General features: G+C 44.3%; 1 protein-coding gene across 14 annotated transcripts in view; it reads right to left on the bottom strand.

The window, feature by feature from the left end:
• The window catches only part of PALM2AKAP2 (PALM2 and AKAP2 fusion), a 595,149-nt gene that overhangs the window by 265,470 nt on the left and 308,668 nt on the right, over positions 1–21,011 (bottom strand). For 8 of the 14 annotated variants that reach the window (XM_051852170.2, XM_051852118.2, XM_070047110.1 and 5 more), the window contains 2 exon segments: positions 19,342–19,422; positions 6,639–6,769 (listed from right to left, as the gene is read on the bottom strand). In XM_051852170.2, the coding sequence (XP_051708130.1) occupies positions 6,639–6,769; positions 19,342–19,422 (212 nt within the window). 14 annotated transcript variants of the gene reach the window in all.

Below are 21,011 nucleotides of genomic sequence, written 5' to 3'. Positions count from 1 at the left end.
ACTATACCACAATGCCAGCCCCCTGGTTGTTCTTCTTTAGCCTTGGGTGGAACGTAAATTTTCTTAGGAATATTATTTACTTCCCACTCCCTTTGAGGGGTTGCTAGATGTTAAAATAGGATTTCACTGATGGTCTATCCTTTCCTCATTTACATCAGTCATTCTTGAATCTCACCGCACAACATAATTATCTGGAGCACTCTTCAAAAAACACATATTCCAGGGCTCCTTACTTGAGACACTGAATCTAAACTTCCCAGAATGAGACATGCAAATCCCTATTTCCTTATTTTTCAAAAGGTTTTATTTCATTTGCTTGAAAGGCAGAGTTACAGAGACAGACAGACAGAGAGAAAGATCTCTTTCATCAGTTTGGTTCACTCCCCAAATGGCCACAACGGCTGAGACTGGACCAAGCCAAAGCCCTGAGTCTGGAACTCCATCTGGATCTCCCACATGAGTGCAGGGGCCCAACCACTTGGACCATCTTCTGCTGCTTTCCCAGGCACATTAGCAGGGAACTAGATTGGAAGCAGAGCAGCCAGGACTGGAAGCTACCCTGTGATACAGTATGTGAGAGGCCCAAGCAGTGGCTTAACCTACTGTGCCATAATACCCACAATCTTTATTTTATTAAAAGCTTTTCAGGTGACACTCATGCCCAGAGTTTAATATTCCAGTAACATTTTTTCTTCCATCCTCCCTCCCTCCTTTCTCTCCTTCTTTTCTCGTTTTCTGCCAGGGCAGACTCTGGGAGGCAATGGTGATAGGTCAAGAAACTGATTCTTGCCACTCAAGAGGAACACCTACATTGAGTTTATGGATCCCAGATTAAATTCACTAAAGATCTATTTCATTTATTTGAAAGGCAGAATGACAAAGAGACAGAGGCAGATCTCCCATTGGCTGATTCACTCCCCAAATGGCTATATCACTCCATCCAGGTCTCCCACATGGGTAGCAGAGGTCAAAGTGCTTGGGCCATCTTCTCCTGCTTTCCCAGGAGCATTGGCATGGAGCTGGATCAGAAGCAAAGAAGCTGGAACTTGAACTGGTGCAGGCAATGCAGGCAGTGGTTTAACCTGCTGCATGACAACATCAGCCCTGGCTCCCAGCTTCGGCCTTGCCCAGCCATCGTCACTTCAAGCATTTGGGGAGTGAACCAGTGGATGCGGTGCTCCTCCCATCAGCTCTCCCCTATCTTTCTGCCTCTCAAAGTAAAAAATCTAAACACTATATCTAATAGTTCTGGAAGAGTGACAACATTCTCCATGCCAAACCACCACTGATGCATAAATAACATTTTGGAAGAAACTATGCTTGAAAACCTAGAACTTTTTTGTGCAGCTAATAGTACTGCAAAGAATTTTAGACACAGAATGAAAAAGGTAGAGGCTGGCACTGTGGCGTAATAGGCTAAGCTTTTGCCTGCAGTGCAGGCATCCTATATAGGCACCAGTTCAGGCCCCAGCTGCTGGACTTCCAATCCAGCTCTCTGCTAATGCACCTGGGAAAGCAGTGAAAGATGGCCCAACTCCTTGGGCCCTGCACCTGCATGGAAGACATGGAAGAAGCTCCTGGTTCCTGGCTTCGGATTGGCCCAGCTTCAGGTGTTGTGGCCATTTGGGGAGCGAACCAGTGGATGGAAGACTTCTTTCTTTGTCTCTCCCTCCCTCTATCACTCTGCCTCTCAAATAAATAAATAAATCCCCCTCAAAAAAAAAAAAAAAGAATGCAAAAGGTGATTGCCTTCTTTCTTCTTAAAGATATCTAAGGAAAAAGACACATGGCTAAGTGCAAGTTTGTACAATTTATTTGAAGTCTATCATTTTCAGAATGGCTCAGATACAAAGAATTAGACTTGGCTTAAATCCTTATACCCTTGAAGTTCTAAGTTAGGTTGCTATTATCTTTTTGTTTTCTAAACTAAATGACTCACTTGTGTTTTTTGATTACTATCCTGGATTCCTCCCTCAATTTCTTTAAGCAACTCTTGGTTTGACAACAAGGACTAAAAATACCTTCATGATACAACTCTACTCATACACTTTACAGCTTGAGAACAGTTTGCTCATCTCCTTAGGAGAATTTAACTACAGCTAGGGAGTGGTTAGGATCAGTGAGGCCCAAAGCTAAAGATCTACAGATTAGTGTATATCTTCAAACACAGGGTGTTTCCTTCATTTTTTTTTTTTTTAGGATTTGTTTAGTTGAAAGGCAGAGTTACAGAGAGAGAGAGAGAGAAGGAGAGAAACAGAGAGAGACAGAGAGAGTCTTCCATCCACTGGTTCACTCCTCAAATGGCCACAATGGCTATTGCTGGGCCACGCCAAAGCCAGGAGTCTGGAACTTCCTCTGAGTCTCCCACACAGCTGTCAGGGGTGCAAGCACTTGGGCCATCCTCTGCCACTTTCCCAGGCACATTAGCAGGGAGCTGGATCAGAAGCAGAGTAGCCAGGACTCAAAACAGTGCCCGTAAGTGATGCCAGTGCTGCAGGTGGCAGCCTAACTAACTGTGCCACGATGCCAGCCAGAGGACACTTCCTTCAGAATTCCTTCGTTTAGTGCATCTGCAGATAGTTTCCGGGACTCTTATCACATAAAGACCAAGTTCTGAATTCGATCTCAAAGTCACTCACATTCTCTCTTCCTCTCTTCTTCCTTTCCCTCTGTGCTTTGGGTTTGTCTTAGTTTATCTTCTTTCTTATTATCTGGCTTTCCTGAAGTTTCTCTAACAGTAGTCAGTTTTCAATTCAACAATCATGCTTCCGGAAGACGGAATCATTCAACCCTATCCTTCACCCTTGCCTGGTCTATGCTCCTTCCACTGAAGGTTGGCTGGCTGTCTCCCCTACCTTGATTTTGGGCTTGGCCATTGACTGGCTTGGGCTATGGCTGGTGAGCAGTTCTGAGTCTTGTTTCTACTTAGCCCTCCTGCACCTCTGCCACAGCTGTAAAAAGGAAATGTCGTGGTGGCTAACCAAAACGTTAGTGGGCTTGTTAGTGAAGGGGAAAATCAGAGCAGACTCTGCAGCCTACAGCTAAGAGTCGCTCAGCCAAGCCCAGTCACAAAGCCCGAGCACAGCCATACCAGCCAATCCCGGGAGACTTTGGAACAGTGTAGGGTTCTTATGTTTAAAATGAGTCTTTATAGCCGAGTTCTGTGAGAGACAACGGAGCTATGCTCAAATACAGGGAAGTGTTTTAGGTGGCTGAAGACCCTCTGCAGGAAGAGAGCAGTTTCTTAACTCCCTTAGGACTGCAGAATAAAGAGGCTAAATGTGGCAGACTGGCATTTAACTTAGAGGTTAGGGTGCCTGTGTCTCATACTGGAGCACCTGGGCTCAATACCCCTGTTCAGCTCTGACTCTTGACTCCAGCTTCCTGCTAATGCAGACCCAGGGAGGCAGTGGTGATGGCTCAAGCAATGGGGCCCCTGCCATTCGTATAGGAGACCTGGTTTGAGTTCTCAGCCACCCAGCTTTGGACTGGCCCTGCCCTGGCTGTGGCTGGTATTTGGGGAGTGAACTGGCAGGTGAGTGCTTTGTCTGTCTCTGTCACTCTGTTTCTCAAAGTCAATACATTTTTTTTTTAAAATTTAAGATGCTTAATGTTATAGTAAGTGACATCTTGCTTTAGATGAGGGGAAGGAGAAACTGACTTGCAGAGTAAGAAGAATGCCCCACTCAGGGGGCGCTGTGGAGGACTTGATGCCCACAGCAGCCCTTCTCCTGCAGAAACACAGCCTAGCCCCAGCACACATCAAGCCCATTTGGCCAAGGCTGGCAAAGTCATGGCTGAGGCAGAAGAAACGGGTCCTGAATGCTGGCTGACCACCTCTCCTTCAGGCCACCGTGATTTCTGTCCTTCTGTCTCGGGAATCTGGCTCCTAAATAGACTCAGACAGACTGCCCGCATACATTGAGGGTGCACCTTTTTCTCTTGACCCAAGAGGTAAAACAGGTTTTCTTTATTTTTCTGAATTATGTTCATGCCCACTTGAAATATAAACCAGCCCCTCAAGCTTGCTTCTTAACTCTAATGGTCAGTGTAGCCAAAAGAGCCTCAACTTAAGACTCTATTCTCCAAGTGTAATTCAGTCCACAGGTTAAGAGTTACCACGGGACTGGCACTGTGGCGTATGGACTAAGCTTCCAACTGTGGTGCCGGCATCCCATACGGGCACAGATTCTAGTCCTGGCTGCTCCTCTTCCAATCCAGCTCTCTGCTATGGCCTGGGAAAGCAGTGGAAGATGGCCCAAGTGCTTGGGCCCCTGCACCTGCGTGGGAGACCCAGAAGAAGCTCCTCGCTCCTGGCTTCAAACTGGCCCAGCTCCAGCCACTGTGGCCATTTGGGAAGAGCACCAGCAGATAGAAGAGCTTTCTCTGTCTCTCCCCCTGCCTATAACTGTACCTCTCAAATACATAAATAAAATCCTTAAAAAAAAAAAAGTCACTATGGAGGCCGGCACTGTAGCGCATCGGGTTAACGCCCTGGCCTGAAGCACCGGCATCCCATATGGGCATTGGTTCTAGTCCCAGGTGCTCCTCTTCTGATCCAGCTCTCTGCTATGGCCTGGGAAAGCAGTAGAAGATGGCCGAAGGGCTTGGGCCCCTGCACCCATGTGGGAGACCCGGAAGAAGCTCCTGGCTCCTGGCTCTGGATCAGCGCAGCTCCGGCTGTTGCGGCCATCTGGGGAGTGAACCAGCAGATGAAGGACCTCTCTCTCTGTCTCTACCTCTTTCTGTAACTCTTTCAAATAAATAAAATAAATCTTTTAAAAAAAGGTCACTACCTGTGGGACCACAATAACAGTGTATTTGTATTCAGGCCAAGGTGAAACGAAGCTGCCAATTTGGTTGGAAACTATTGTTGTAGGCAGGCATACAGGATAAAATTGATCAGGTTTGTGAGCTGGAAGACCATGCCTTCATCATGCCCCCAGTGTGACCTCATGCCCCTACCTGACCACACCTGTGTGCCCACCTGCCAATAAAGCTAATTAACCACTCCCCTTTGGAAGTGGATTAAAGGCCTGGGCCCAGCCTTTTTTGCCTTTTGCCCTCTTTTGCCACCATGGGCCCTTACTGCCCTGCACCTTCAGGGCGTGTGGCCTTTGGGCCACCTGCTCCATGCTTCCTGGCCTGCATGCTCCTCCACATGGCTGGATCCCAGTGCTCGGTATGAATCCAGATTTCTCTTTCTTAGATAGAGCCATCACTCTCCTATGCATTTCTCTCACTGACTAAAAAGAGCTTAAAACTTATCAGGCTGCCTTGTTCATTTATGCCAGTATTCAGAATTCTTCTCTGAATATTGGGCAAGAACCCACAAAGCTTATTCATATTGCAAATTTATTAATAAGCACCCAGTAATGCTATCACTTTCCAATGCCATTTAAGAAACATAGAAAGGGTCACATAGTTTATGCTAGCCCATTTCTCAAATCCCTTTTGTCTTCTGTAGACACCAACATCTATTATATGGATATATATATATATTGTGTATATATATATAACATTATATAGACTACATTAATTTATACTACAGACATAATATAAATGGCTGGTAACAGTTTAGCATTCACTAAGAAAAAGTATCTCATACACACACACACACACACACAGACACACACACACACACACCTCTACCCCACAAACCTTCTTGGCTGGTTTCCCAATCAAGCAAAGTTTAGACAAACTGCTCTAAATGCTCTCTAGGGACACTAGGACCTGGGCAAAGTGGGCACACAGGTTGAAGTCTGCCTTTGAGGTCTACAGCCAGCCTGCCCTTCCCTTTAGTGGCATCTTTGGGCTCCCCTAGCTGTCCCTCAGAGTCTCCACTTGCTCCAGGGTGTGAATGACTGATAGTGGTTTAGCTATCAGCCTTTGTGCCTCAAAGGTGCTCATAGCCTCAGGAAAAAACAGAGCACCAGAGGGTGAGACTTCAGCAGACCTGGCCGGATGGGATGGAGGCCTGGACTTGCCTGAGACAGCTGCACTCACCTCCTTCTGCCTCCAGCTGCCGTCTCAGGCCAGGTGTCCTGGGGCCCGGGAGGGCTACTGTTCCCAAGTGGAAACCTATGCTTTTGGTCCTACATGAACCTGGCCAGCCACTGGCTCCTATATGGGCAGGTAACCTGTCTCCCACACTGGCAACCATGGTCAGAACCTGGCTGAGAACCATAAATGACACAAGCTGTCCTCGGAGCAGGGGGAGCAGGTGTCACAAAGTCCACTTTCGGAGCGCGGTCACAGAGCACTCAGAGTGGCCTCACTCAGTGCTTCTGTGCACTTCAGTGCAACTCCAGGACCCTTGGCTGTGGATCCCCCATTTCCAACTAATTGGTTGCAGCAAATCTGAAAACAGACCCGCAGCAACAACAGCTAACAGCTTGACCCAACGTTGGAAAAGACAAAATACAAGGTCTCCAAAGGGGCGTTCAGTGATGGGGCAGGCTGCTCACCACACCTCACTGGCCCACGAAGACATCGCCGCACGGGATTCCAGCCCAACACAGTGACAGGCTGAGACTCTAAAGCACAGGGTGGATGCGTGGACAAGCGCCCCTAGAGGAACCAGTGGTAATTGCACCGTAAAGCTACAGCACAGGGTGGCAGGGCTGGCAACTGCCTACCTCTGAATGTTGTCTTCCAGCTGCTTGACCCTGAACTCATCTTCCTCAGACTGCCGCCTCCTGGCTTCCTCCTCTTCAGCAGTTCCGGCAGGTACACCTTGCAGCAGCCATTTTTCTCGAAGCACTTTGGACTGTGGGGAAGGAGGGAAGACAACAGACAAGAGACCTGTCAGTCCACACCCAACTCTCCCTCCACCTGCAGGGCACAGGGTCAGCTCTGCCCCTCAGTAAGGTTCACCTGAATCACCGCCTTCACTTCCTCACTACCTTGCCTCCTGCTTTCCTTCAGAAAGCCGGCCTCCAGAGGGCTTTATTTCTATTTTTTCTATGATTAAAATAGATTTTTTTAATACCCAGAAAAAAAAAGAACAGAGCGAACTGCATTGTAAATCCCCACATAATCTCACCTAGATTGAACAATCATGAATACTTTGCCACATGTTCCACCAAAGCATTTTAAATAGAAAACATCTTGATGTTTCACCCATCAGTATCTCAGTATGAGTCTGTAAAACACAGACATTTTTCTTTGAAAATGCAGTCTCGTTAATTATAAAATTTCCTCTGATCACCTAATTTCCAGCTCCTATTAACGCATCTTTTAAGGATTAATCTGTGTCGTGCCTCATCTTAAAATCCCCTTAAATGATTTCCAACCATCCTCTAGAGTGGTCCCCACACATCAATGAACTCACGCAGGCCCACCTGTGCCAGTGAACGAGGAGGCTGTGGAAAGGAATAAAATGGTTTTATTTGAGGTCAGTGGTTGGGAGGGAGGGACGCCTGCTTTGAGAAGGGAGATGAAAACAGCTCAAGAGAGACAAGTGCCAAAACCCCCCAAGAGCAAGGAGAGGTGGGTGCTTTCCACTTACACAGCCCCTGTACGGCAGACAGTAGCTTCCCAATGTCTGTACGGAGTGGTTCCTGCACATCAGGGCTGAGGACCAGTGGGAGTCTCATGGACAGGCCAAGCACCAGGGGACTGGACCATTGTGATGACACAGGGGGCATGCCCAATTCTTCCCAGCAACCAAAGGAGTAACAGAAATGAAGCCAGCTAGAGTAGGGTAAGGGCTGGGCCTCCTGGGTCCCTGGCTTCCCTGGTATCGCCTCCACCCAGAACTTTGTTAGAATTTGGTTAGGCAGGTCAAGCAAGGGAAAGGCGAGAGCTTTCATAATGACCAAGAGCCAAGGAAGGCAGGTGAGAAGGGGATTTCTTTGCAGCTCTTAGGAGCAAAGGATGCACAGTTCTGTGGCCTCTCATTTTTATGTGGGATTAAAGGCTATTTAATAAAAACCATCCCCCCAAAAGGAGTTTTTAAAAATTATCCACATTTAGTTATAATAAGTTAGACATTACCATGGAGATCCGGCGGGGTGCCCAGGAGCATACTGTAAGAGGTTAGAGTTCCTGACTTTCCAGGATGGTCCCTTTGGGAGCAAACCATCATCAATATAGCCAGGGTGCTTACTTGTACTATTCCTGCCTTTCAACTCCCAATAATCTCAGTGTAACTCATGATGTGCATCTGTTTGGTTACTCCTATATTGTACAAAGAGGCAAATTTTACACTTGACCTGTGATTTTTCCAATCGTTAGAGATAAAGACATGAGTTTGTTCATAAATAAGGGTACTTCAAAAGGTTCATGGGAAATGTAATAAAAAGATAAGTCCATTTTGATGCAAGAAAGAAACAAATCCACAGGCATGATTGGTCTTCAAAGAGCTCATGTAAAACACACATAATGAAAAAAATCTATGTGCAGATTTCATTTTTTTCAAGATACATTTATCTGAAAGGCACAGTGACAGAGAGAAAAAGGAAAGGGGGGGAGATATTGAGAATCTTCCATTTGCTGGGTTACTACTCAATGGCTACAACAGCTGGGGTGGGCCAGGCTGAAGCGAGGAGCCAGGAACTCCATCTGGGTCTCCCACATGGGTGCCAGGGGCCCAAGTACTTAACCCATCTTCCATTGCTTTCCCAAGTGCATTAGCAGGGAGCTGGATTGGAAGCAGAGCAGCTGGGACTTGAATCAACACCCTGATGTGGGATGCCAGCACTATAACGTTGGCCCCTGATTTCCATTTTTTAAACCCAAACAAAGTTATTTTTAATTCTACTTTTCTACAAGTACCCTCTTATGAATGATTCCTTACTGCACTGCTGAAGTGACTGCAGACAGAAACCACTCCCCACACTGCGATACACTTAAATAGTTACACATCAATGGTAGCATGTTGCCTGCAAATGTGGTCTATATACATAGTTTGCATCTACCACCAAGCAAAGTATAAAAAACACTGTTATTTTCAAGTTACAGGGCAGTGTTTTATAATAATAAAGAAACCACATGCAGAAGCTTGTAGTACAATGTGTTTCTGTTGGTTGTGCTCTAGAGCTTTATCAGAGATCCGTTTCCATTGCAAAATCCATTTTCTAGCTGATGGAGCCCAGGTATTGGTCAGTATCTTCAGCCACGGCAGCTTGGTGACTCTAGGCACCCACAGGGACATGTCCCTCTAACTCTCTCCTTTTGACACAGCAGAAACATCACCAAAACCATCCCCAACAGCAGTGCCCAGGGACAGAGGCGGGAACAGAAAGATGTAGTAAGCCTTGTCTCAAGGGAGTCCATTTCACAACGGAGTTTTGACATTCAAAAGACCCGAAAAAGCATAACTGATTTTTCACTTGGCTCCAAAGTCATGCTGTCACCGGAAGCCCTCGATTCAAATACATTTACGTCTACAGGCTCCCCAACTCCATTCCAATTCCCTTTGTGTTGTCTCTGAGGGCCAGTATTGTAAGGACCTCAGTATCTAATAGGATAGACTAAGCACATCCAGCAAAAACCAGGCTTTTCCCTGAACTGTGCTGGCTTTTATTGGTTCCCTGCATGTTTCTGAATTTAATGACAGGCAGAGCGCAGCAGAAGTGAAAGCTAAAAATAGAGCAGTTTTCTCTTTTTCTGGCCCTTCCTTTCCAAATAGCATAGCTCCAAAAAATTTGTTCCAGCTTACAGGTGCTAAGAACTGTCAAAACTTCACCTTTGTCAAACGCAGTCATGGCAGGAAAGAGCCGACAGAAAGTTGGCAGCTGGACAAATGGAGCCTTGATAGGGGCTCCTGACAGAAAGGTGACAGAAACGGCTCCTAAATGACATCTGTTCCCTGCTTTATGGGCCTGTCTAGTTTTAGGAAACAAAACCTGAACAGAGGCTTCTTCAACTTCCGTATGCACCAGGAATACAGGAGAGCTTGCCAAGACAGACTCCAGGGCCCCATCTGTAAGGATGCTGGTTCTTGAAGTCTGGGGTAGGGACTGAGATTTTGAATATGAAAAAAAAATTTTATTGCTTTTTAAAAATTTATTTGAGGGCCAGGGCTATAGTGTAGTGGGCTAAGCCTCTGCCTGTGGTGCTGGCATCTTCTATGGGCGCCGGTTATATTCTGGCTGCTCCTCTTCTGATCCAGCTCTACGCTATGGCCTGGGAAAGCAGTGGAAGATGGCCCAAGTCCTTGGACCCCCTGCACCTGCATGGGAGACCGGAAAGAAGCTCCTGACTCCTGGCTTTGGATCAGTGCAGCTCTGGCTGTTGCAGCCATTTGGGGAGTAAACCAGTGGGTGGAAGACCTTTCTCTCTGTCTCTCCCTCTCTCTGTAACTCTACCTCTCAAATAAATAAATAAATCTTTAAAACATTTATTTGAGAGGGGTCATCACTGCAGCACAGTTGGTTAAGCTGTCTTTGACATGGGCATCCCATATGAAGGCCTGGCTGCTCCACTTCTTTTTTTAAATTATTATTATTTTTAAAGTTTTACTTTATTTTCCCCCCAAAGAAACCTTTTATTCAAGGAATACAAACTTCATGCATTTCACAAGTACAACTTTAGGAATATAGTGGTTCTTCCCACCATACTCACCCTCCTACCCAGTCTCCCACCCCTCCTCCTTCTCCCTCTTCCGTCCCCAGTCCATTCTCCACTAAGATCCATTTTTGATTAACTTTATACACAGAAGACCAACTCTATACCAAGTAAAGAGTTCAACAGTTTGCACAAAAACAACAACAACAAAAATGTTCCTCAATAGCCAAGACAAGGGCTGTTCAAAGTCCTTGCATCTTGAAGTTAATTTATTTTTTTTTTTAGAAACTCAATTAACTTTAAAAAAGCATCCAAAAATGACACACCTTTTGTGAGCACTTAAACATAATTACAATATAGCTCTTTGAGGACAGAGGTCCTGCATGGAAAGTTAGTGCACAATGACTCCTGTTACTAATTTAACAATTAACATTCTTATTTATGACATCAGTGATCACCCCAGGCTCTTGACATGAGCTGCCAAGCCTTCTGAATCCACAAACTCCATCAGTATTTAGACAAGGCCAGAAGCAAAGTGGAAGTTCTCTCTTCCCTTCAGAGAAAAGTACCTCCTTCTTTAATGGCCACTTCTATCCTCTGGGGTCTCACCCACCAAGATCCTTCATGTGGGACATTTTTTTGCCATAGTGTCTTGGCTTTCCATGCCTGAAATGCTCTCATGGGCTTTTCAGCCAGACCAGAATGCTTTAAGGGCTGATTTTGAGGTCAGAGTGCTATTTAAAGAGAATGTCATTCTATGAGTCTGCTATGTGGACTGCTTTCCATGCTGGAACATTCACTCCTTTTTAATTCTACCTATTATTATTACCAGACCTTCAATTCTATCCATACGATCATTTTAACACTAAGGATGGTATCTTTACCACCCAGACTAAGGGATTTGGGGACCCATGGCAAGTTTTTAAACTGTACCCTTAGGAGAAGGTCCATAGGAATATATGCAGAACTATACAGTTTTACAGTTATAAACTTCAATAGATTTCATATGCTCCATTTCTATTCCAGCTCCTGGATGATGCAATGGGAAAAGCAGTGGAAGATGGCCCAAGTGCTTGGGCCCCTGTCACCCATGTGGGAGATCCAGATGAGGCTCCTGGCTCCTGGCTTCAGCTTGACCCAGAGCTGGCCACTGTGGCCATCTGGGGAATGAGCCAGTGGATGGAAGATCTCTGTCTCTGTCTCTTTTTATCTCTTTCAAATAAATGAATAAATCTTTAAAGAAATTATTCATGACTCTGTGTGTGTGTGTGTGTGTGTGTGTGAGAGAGAGAGAGAGAGAGAGAGAGAGAGAGAGACTGACTGCATACGACCTGTGACCATCAAACGCTTTCAGAATGCATGAACTTTCTCATCAGCTGGCCAAACACAATACTCCAAAACAGAACTGCTTCCCCTTTTGCAAACCCACCTTTCCTCCTGCATCCCCATATTGGAAACAGTGGTTCTCCCATCCCTTTCCTAACTTCCAACCCTGAAGACACAGCTTAAGTAGAAAGGCAAGTCTCTACTCCCACTGAATGTTAGCCCCAATATCAGACAATCACTTGTGCCTGGGAGGAGGCAGCCAGGACAATATGACAATAAGACATGCAGGCAGCATACTTCAGGTGGGAAAGGTCTATGTTGAACTTGATGTGAACATTGGAGTTGAGATCTGAGACTTGAAGAATCATTACAGTCATCAGGACTGGCGAATGTACCAGCCCCAAAGTGAGACAGAGTTTGGTTTGTTTGTGAACCAAAAGAAGAGCCCAAGGACCTAGGTCATTGTGATTGGTGGGTTAGGAGGGAGGGCAGAACAAGTTAAAGATGAAGAAGGAAGCAGGGGCCAGACAACGTAGAATCCTGTAGCCTTAATGGGGCATTTGATGGTTATTTTAAGTATAATAGGAATAAGAACAGATTGTGATGGGGCAGATTATAAGGTACAAATGATGGGAGTCTACTGCATCATCAATTCAAGTGACAGAGCATTTTAGTTCAAAACAGAGGAGAGGCCAAACACAAGGCAGATGAAGAGGTCTACTTTAAAGACGGAATCAACATGACCTGCCATTAGATTAGGTGTATGTGGAGGGTAAGAACAAGGGAGGGGTTGAAGGTGATATGTAGCTATTTGGTTTGGGCAAAAAAGGGTGGATGGTAATATCATTGACTGGAAATGGGGAAGATTAGAGGAAGAATAAATGATAGAAGGCAAAATACCAAAACTTCTATTCTAGGCATGTTAAGTTTGAGAGGCTTATAAATCAAAGTGATATCCATTTAAATTGAAATATCAGGAAAGCAGTTGAATAGACCCTGGAGTTCTGTGGCCAGTGGGCTGGAGATACCAATTTGGGAGCCATCAATACATAAAACATATTTGAAGCCATGGTATTGGGAGATTATGGTGACCATGACAGTAATTGTTATAGGACCTCTACTATATGATACACTTTACATAAAAATCAACCTCACTTTCACAAACACCTGTGAAGTGGGAGCAAATGGCCTCACAGTGAGGTGTGGGTCTGGTATTTGAAACTAGATTCTGCATTCTATTATCCTGCCTCTATCTAAGATCACCTCAAACAGGACTTACAAAATCATCAGACATCACAGCTACACTCCCTAACCTGGACCACAGGTCTCCAGCATCTCTAACAGTGGGTTCCATATTGAAACTCTCCCCCACTTGCCCCTGCCAGAGTCCCTCCTAGTTGAGTGCTGTACCTTTCACTCTTCCATGGAGGCTGACCTGGGAGGCTATGGCTGGGTACTTGTTGAATAAATGGGTTATTGAAAAACCACACATATACCTGGTATTTTAGTAAACTTTAAGTCTTAGGCTATCAAAGCCAAAAAGACCTCATAGAAGGTTTTTACCTACAAATAACTGACATGAAGCAAATCTGCAAGATGATCCTGGTAAATAGTGAGAAGACTCAGGGAGCAGGAGTGGAGCACCCTGGGGCAATAGGAGATGAATCAGGAACTAGCAATAAATTTCTAATGTCTACCTTTTTAAAGTAAGTATCACTGCATTATTAGCTAGTTAGTTTTATTTGAAAGGCAGAATGACAGAGGGGTGTGAGAGAGAAATATTTTCCACTCTCTGATTTACTCCACAGATGCCCATAACAGCCAGGGCTGGGCTAGGCAGAAGCCAGGAGCCAGGATCTCCATCCAGGTCTCCCATGTGGGTGGTGGCAGAAATCTAAGCACTTGGGCCATCATTGGCTGCCTCCCATAAGTATCAGCAGGAAGCAGGATCAGAAATGCAAAGTAGCCGGGACTCAAAATGGGCACCCCCGATATAGGATGTGGTTGTCCCAAGCAGCAGCACAATCTGCTACATTGCCATGCCTGCCCCCCCAATGTCTTTCTGATAAGATTTCTGTGATTTTTATAAAGTTATATTTAGCAATCTTTACATTACACTTCTGGCTTTGATAGAACACTTAGATTAGATTTTTCACCCTCAGAATATAAAAATATTCACTTGTGATTCCTCCTTAAACTTCAGTGAGTTTACCTTTTACTCCAAATCTTTCATTTACCTGTAACCTGGCTAAAGTTGACTTTGACTGTGTTAGTGGATGATGGTTGGATTCTGGATAATTTCAATTTTCCAACAGCAAAAAGGGTCAGTCTCAGGATGGGGCTATAGTTTCACTGTATTTTCAATCATTCATTAACATTGCTTCTCTCTTCCCCTACCCCTACCCTTCCAGCCCTTTCCTTTCCCCTCTTTGACCACCAAAAAGACAGTCATTTGTTCTTGAGGTTTTGTTACATGATTCATTCCACAGAAGGAGAAGTCAACCCAAGACTGCTGATGAAATGAGATTTTAACTTCTATTCAAGTTCTGTATTTAGGGTCAGGGGATATGTAATAGAAAGAAAGATAAAAGAGGTCAACTTCTTTTATACTGTGTACCATGACTATCTGTTCAATATTTTAAAATTTGAAATTAGCCTTTCACCCATACTAACAACTGAGAAAGCCTAAAATTAGTGCTAAAGGTTCACAACAGTGAAAGACACTGTAACATTCTGACAGCAAGGTTTCCGATGGTCTTTGGCTATTCTGAAAATGACCTTGGTGGAGTGACGATAAACTTTCCACGGGGTCACGTTAAAGTCTTCGATCTTTTTTTCATTCAGTATTCTTGACTTTAAAATATAATGACAATTTCCATAGCTTGGACTGGAAGAAAATTCCCACCAGAGTTCCCTGCCCATGAATAAGTAATTCAAAAGCAGGTTATGTACTGAAGATGTGGTGTGAGCAGTTTGATTCTGACAACGCTGCCTCTGTCAGACAAACCTCTATAAATGCGACAGTCCCCAAGGAGTTCACTTTGCAAGACACACAGAGTGCCTGCTCCAAGCAGGGACTTGAAACCAACCAGTAAAACAGACAAGTCCCTGACACATCAACCACAGAAAGAAGGGAATATTAAATCCAGTCTCTTCTGATGTAATACAGCAGTTGATTTATTTTTTTGAAAACTTGCATTACCACAAGTCATATTATAAATACAATAAAAGCAAATCACAGCTCCCATGGAATAAAAAGCCAAGACAATTTTTCAAAAGAACACTAATAATGGCTGTTGCCTTATGAAATATTACAATATATTAACAAGATATAGGAATTAAATAATAGTGGCAGAGGCACAGGAATGGGCAGATTAATGGAATAAAAAGAATCTACCCATGAATAGTGGGTCCAAGAATAACTGAGAAATATGTATGTGATAAAGAAGGCATTTAAAGCAGTGAAGGAAAGATGAATTAATAGGTCGTGTCTAGACAAGAGGCTCATCATCAGTCAAAAGTAAAGTTATATTCCTGTCTCACACCTTATGGAAAAATAAATTCTAAATGGATTATAACTACCAAGGTTCCTAAGTAAGAAACATTGTAAATGAAGTGTCTGAGATGGAGATTTCTTTCATAGGATGATATCAGAATCAGCAATTACAAAGGAAACAATAAAAATCATAAATTTAAAGAAGCCTATACACCCTATAAAAAAGAGATAAAGGTAACACTGATGTCACTATAATCTCATTTTGTCCTCAGGTTGATGAGGCCTATGAACAAAGGTTCTATGTCTTCACTTATAGTAATAAACTGGGGAGTACGAGAGGGTAAAAGAATACTCCCCTGTATGGATTTTGTCTGGGTATGGAGTATACAGTTGGTTTTTTTCCTTGATCTTTCCCTGTATTTTTAAATTGAGTTTTTGAAATGATCATATATTCTTTCTTTTTATAATCAGCAAAAATAATACAGCTATCAAAATGGCTTGCTAGCTCTATTTGCGAGTATCTCTTAGAAACTCTTACATCATAAGTATTAGATATTAAATATAGGTAAGGATCTTGTAAAAAAAATCTGAGTTGAATTTGTGCAGAATTTCAAAGTATCTTCAGGTTTCCTAAACACTGGTGTGTAGCAACTAATACAGCACTGTTTCACACATTGGTCCTCACCGTGTTATAGAATTTCCTCACAGTCCATACACAAAGTAATGATATTCTATTCTGTGCGGTGACTTAAGTGTATACTCTGAAGTACTGCAATGAGCAAGAATATTAAACAAATATGCAAGTGCCAAAACTATTGTCTCTCATTCTATTTATTTGCTCTGACAAGAGACCAGTGAATCTGTCTGAATAATTCATATCTCATTGCAAGTGAATAAGTGTCCACAGACTAGGTGATAGGAGAATTGTGTAAGAATTACATAATCCCCACATGTGAGAGTATCTTAAAATATAGATTATGAGAATTCTATAAAGAATATGAAAAGTACATCTTCCTAAATGTGAAGTTATAGCTAATGTTTTCCCATTAACCTTTATACTGAGAATATATGTTCTTTCTTAGAGAGCAGCTGGGATTCTATAAATTTAGTAAAATAAATGTTAAATACTGATGTACTTCCTATATTTTCTACTTAAAGGGACTTAATAATAATAGCTGTGACATACATCCACACAATCTAGATTTTCTGGAGTCCCTGAAAATAAACCAAGAATAAGAGAGAGAGTGAGGATGATAGCTGGTATTATTCTAGACAAATTATTCAAAAGGAGACATTTAATTCAAAGAGAACAGCACCCCAGGAAGAGCATGGTCTTTGGCACCAGGCAGCACTGGGGTTCAATTCCAGTTCCCTCACATAGTCTTTATGTTCTTGGTTGAACTAATTGACTTCAGGCACTGTGGACAGTAAGATCGAACTTGGTGGTCATTATCAAGGGTTTGTTCCAGGCACATGTTGGGAACTCCAAAAATGGTGACTATTACTGAGAGTGGACAAGGGGATGACCAGGTCACAGTGTTGATAGGAGAGAGCTGGCCGACTCTCCCTGAGGGTTTCATAGAGAGGAAATACAACTTCCACGAGTTTAATTTCACCCAGTGTGAGGTCGCCATGCTGGGAACTGAAGGATCACAGGGAAGGTAGCTCCTGCTACTCAGGTTCAGTGAGCAGTTGGCTGATGTCAAGTGGAATACACCCCCTCCTGATGCCGGAAGTGGCCCGATTCCCCCACCAGGCACCCCTTACCTTCTATCAAAAGAAGGAGGATGTCCTCAGTGAACACAGAGACAGAGCAATGAGGGAAGTTTCACTGGGACTCACCTGGCCTTGCTACCAACCCTGCCTCCCCAGTGCCCAGAATCTCAGTTCCTCACAGAGCTCAGTGTCCCTTTGGGTACCAGACAAATGCTGCTACCTGTGGAAACCCCGAGTTTTCCTTTCTCATTGTTCAAGGCTAGCAATCCATCCTCTTTCTGCCCACGTAAGTCTTCTTCAGAGAGAGAAAAATACAAGGCACTGGTCTCCTTATTAAACAACAGTCTCCTCCAGTTCTCCCCCCACCCTCCACCAGTTACAGCAAGATTATCTTGATGAAAGTGTTGGGTGTACCTTTAGATAGTCGATCTCATCAACCATGTGAGAATTTTCCTGGGACGACAAGAAAGAACTGACTCCCTGTTTCCAAGTCCTTGAAGGAAGTTCAGTGCTTCCCCATGCAAAGCTGAGCCATTTTTACTCTTGTTTCTATTGGCTGGGTGGCTGGACAGATGGACAAATGCAGGTATGGACAGATAGAACAGGAACAGAATACTGTAGCACTGTGCTGGACACCAGCAGTGAAGAGCCCCTGTTGACTTATTTGGCAGCTGGAATGATGAGAAGTGGAACAGAGGAAACTTGCCTGTCTAACATAGGTTCATTGCTTGACTTTGGATTCAACCAATGCAAAAGCAGAGAACTACACTGAGCTTACAGAGGAGAGGAGCTGTCTGGTCTAAAGCAGCCTGTCTTCTTCATTCCATTGTGCTTTTAAAAATCTTGCTTTCCCCAAGAATCCACTGAGGTTTTAGTACATGCTGGTCTCTTAAATGGAATGAATTGGCTGTGCTGTGAGCCATAGACCCAGCTCCATCCAGACTGACCTTGAACAATTCACTCATTTCTCTTTTGTATTTCTGAGTCCCCTGTTCTGTAGGAAGAGGATACTAATTTTAGCTCTCCATCCTCCCTCAGGAATGTTATAAGGAAAGCGCAACAGCGAGTGGGATCTGGTGTGAGCGCCTACAAAGAAAGGCCTGCAAATGGCTTTACATGACAAACAGAAATGGACAATATTCTCACCACTGTGTGGCTTTTCTTCCTTTCCAACATGTCTCTCCGGCTAAACTTAAATGCTAGCCAGACAAACATGCTAAGCAGATACAGGCCAGGCTGCTATTTGAAGTCACTAACTGGCTCACCGAGGATTCTTGTTTTGAAGATTCATTTAGCACAACCCTGTATTTTTTTTTAAAGAAAGGAACAGAAAATTGTGGCCATAAAGGCTCATTTTATTAAAAGAAGCCCAAATAATCCACACTGAGCATCACTCTCTGAGAGTCAGTGCCGCCTTCCCAACCTGTCCCCTGAGCAACATCACAGCAACTTGATGGAGCAGTGCAAGGGTTTTTCCTAATAAAAATCCCAGGAGCAGCAAAAGGCAAGTGGCAACTCCTGCTGGACCATGGGAATGTGGTCCCTTCATTCTCTGAACAGGCAGAAAGCACCCTCTGCAACCAGTGGAGTCCTGTGACAGTGACAGAGCTTTCTCCCGGCTGTAATCAATCACTGTGTTTAAATATATTTGTTTTAAAGAATACCTCTCTCTTCTCTGTCTCTCTAACATGGTGCAATGGACACCCAACCAAGTCAAATCATTGAAAAGCCCCCTTTGACCAAGTGCTTGTCCTCACAGAACACTTTCAGGATTGTTCAAGCAGAAATAAGGTAAATGAATAATCTGAGCATATTGTGTAGCTCTTTTACCAGCTCACCCTGCCTTGTCTTCCTCTTCTCCATACTAAGACAAATATTAATATTTGTGATTTTCAGAAAAGCACAATAAGCTAAACGTATCTTTCAGAGCCTCTGAGCACCAACCCCTCTGCCTGGGAGCCCGGACAGCCCTGGCACTTCATCCACCATGTGGAGTATTCTCATCTAATTTCTGGATCTCACTGTCACATTTACCATGCATACACACCACCCTCCACCCCAGGCCCCATGCACGCTCTCATCTCATGCTTGCAGAAACTGGAATGCTGCAACAATGCCTTGAATTTGAGAAATTCACAAGAAAAGCCAAGAGAGGGTTTCCTGATTGAACACATGAGGCTGGAGGAGGCAGCGGCAGCAGCGCCTTGACGGCAGGCCAGGCTCTGCCCAGCTCTCTGGGGTGTGATCTGCATGTCTAATAATGGAACAGGTCTGGGGGATCAGCCGCTTACCTTGGAATGCTGCAGCAGAAGTATCTGCTCGTCAAGCTGTTGTCGCTTGCCTTCTATTTCCGTCTGCCTCTTTCTTTTTTCCTTGAAAAGAGAGAGAGAGAGAAAGAGAGAGAGGTTGTCAGAGTGGATGGGTGGTGGCTGCAGGGATTGTAAGGCAGGGAGCGGCAGCAGCACACATCTGTAGAGACACTGCCAGAGACGCGGGCACACACACAGCATCACCTGCCCCACTGGCTCTGGGTGTGTGTGGTAAGCAGCGGTCTTCTCCAAATCTGACTGCAGTGGGCTCGGTGAGTGGGAGAAATCCTCCTCACTCAGCCAGGCTGCAGCAATTGCATGCGGAAGAAAAGGCGGTTTAAACACACACACACACACACACACACACACACACACACAGAGCCATGTGCTGTGCAATGTTAATTTGGAGACAAAGAATAAAAATATCTCAGTCCAAAAGACATAGGTTGCTACACACTGCAAATACGGTCGAACCACACAGTGGGAAAGTCTAAGATTAGATTCATCCAGATAATCAATTTCAAATTTTGGAGGACAGATCATCCAATTGCAAATAGCAACCGACATGAATTAGAGAGGTGTCTTTGTTTAAACCAGCCTTGGGGGAGCAGTCCAAGGGGCAGGGCTCACTGAGGTTATGAAGTCTGGAATCCCCTGCCTGGGTGCACCTCACAGCTCAGTCCCCTGTTACCTGGGTGACTTCTGGCAAATCCTTCTCCCACATAGAGTGAAGATGACAGCTATACCCAGACAATGTGGCTGGGGTGTGGATTAAATGAGATGCTACAGGTAAAGATCCCAGAACAACACCTGCACACAGTAAGTGTTCAATCATGTTATTTGCTATGATTTGTATTGCCATGTTTACTTCTAGGTAATGCCTAGAAATTGGTGTTTAAGGATGTATTTTCTGGGGCTGGCCTTCAGTGTAGAGGTTAAGGCTGTTGGCTGGGATGCCTACATCCCATAATAGAATGCCTGGGTTTCAGTCCTGGCTCCTTTCTCAATTCTAGTACCTGCTGATACAGATCCTAGAGGGAAGTAGGTCATGGTTCCAGTACTTGATCCCCTGCCACCCATGTGCGAGACCTGGATTGATTTCTTGGCTTCTGCCTGGCTGAGCCCCAGTTGTTGCAGGCGTTTGGGGGAATGAACGAGCAGATGGGAGCTGTCTGTCTCTTAAATAAATCAATACATTTTTAAAGAAGGGATGTATTTTCCTTGAACTCATATTTCCATCAAGGTCTTTCCATTAGGGGCTGCACGACATGCTTCTCTTCATGCTTCTTTGGTGCAGACAGTGAACATCATACAAATGCGATCCACAGGGATAGAAAGTCCTTTTTGGTTGCTCTGTTTTCAGAATGCACAAGGGTGGTTCACTGACACATTGAGTGCACTGGATTATTTTCCTTTGCTCATCGATGCAGGGAGAAGTTTTTTAACAAGACATAACAGCATTTCACAATACAACAGGCACAAAGTCTGGGTGCTGTACCCTATGTAGGTGCTATGTTTCTGGGATGTGACTGTACCACTGCTGTTCAAATAAGTGGAATAATAATTTGTGCTATAACTAAGGTTTTCTGTGCAATACACAGATGTCAAGAAATATTAGCTCATAATCTTGAGCCACTGAAACATAATATTCA

The sequence above is a fragment of the Oryctolagus cuniculus genome, chromosome 1, assembly GCF_964237555.1.
Source record: "Oryctolagus cuniculus chromosome 1, mOryCun1.1, whole genome shotgun sequence".
In the NCBI taxonomy this organism is placed as follows: domain Eukaryota; kingdom Metazoa; phylum Chordata; class Mammalia; order Lagomorpha; family Leporidae; genus Oryctolagus; species Oryctolagus cuniculus.
The sequence above is the reverse complement of the archived record's forward strand: the minus strand, read 5'-3'. Positions and strand labels throughout refer to the sequence as shown.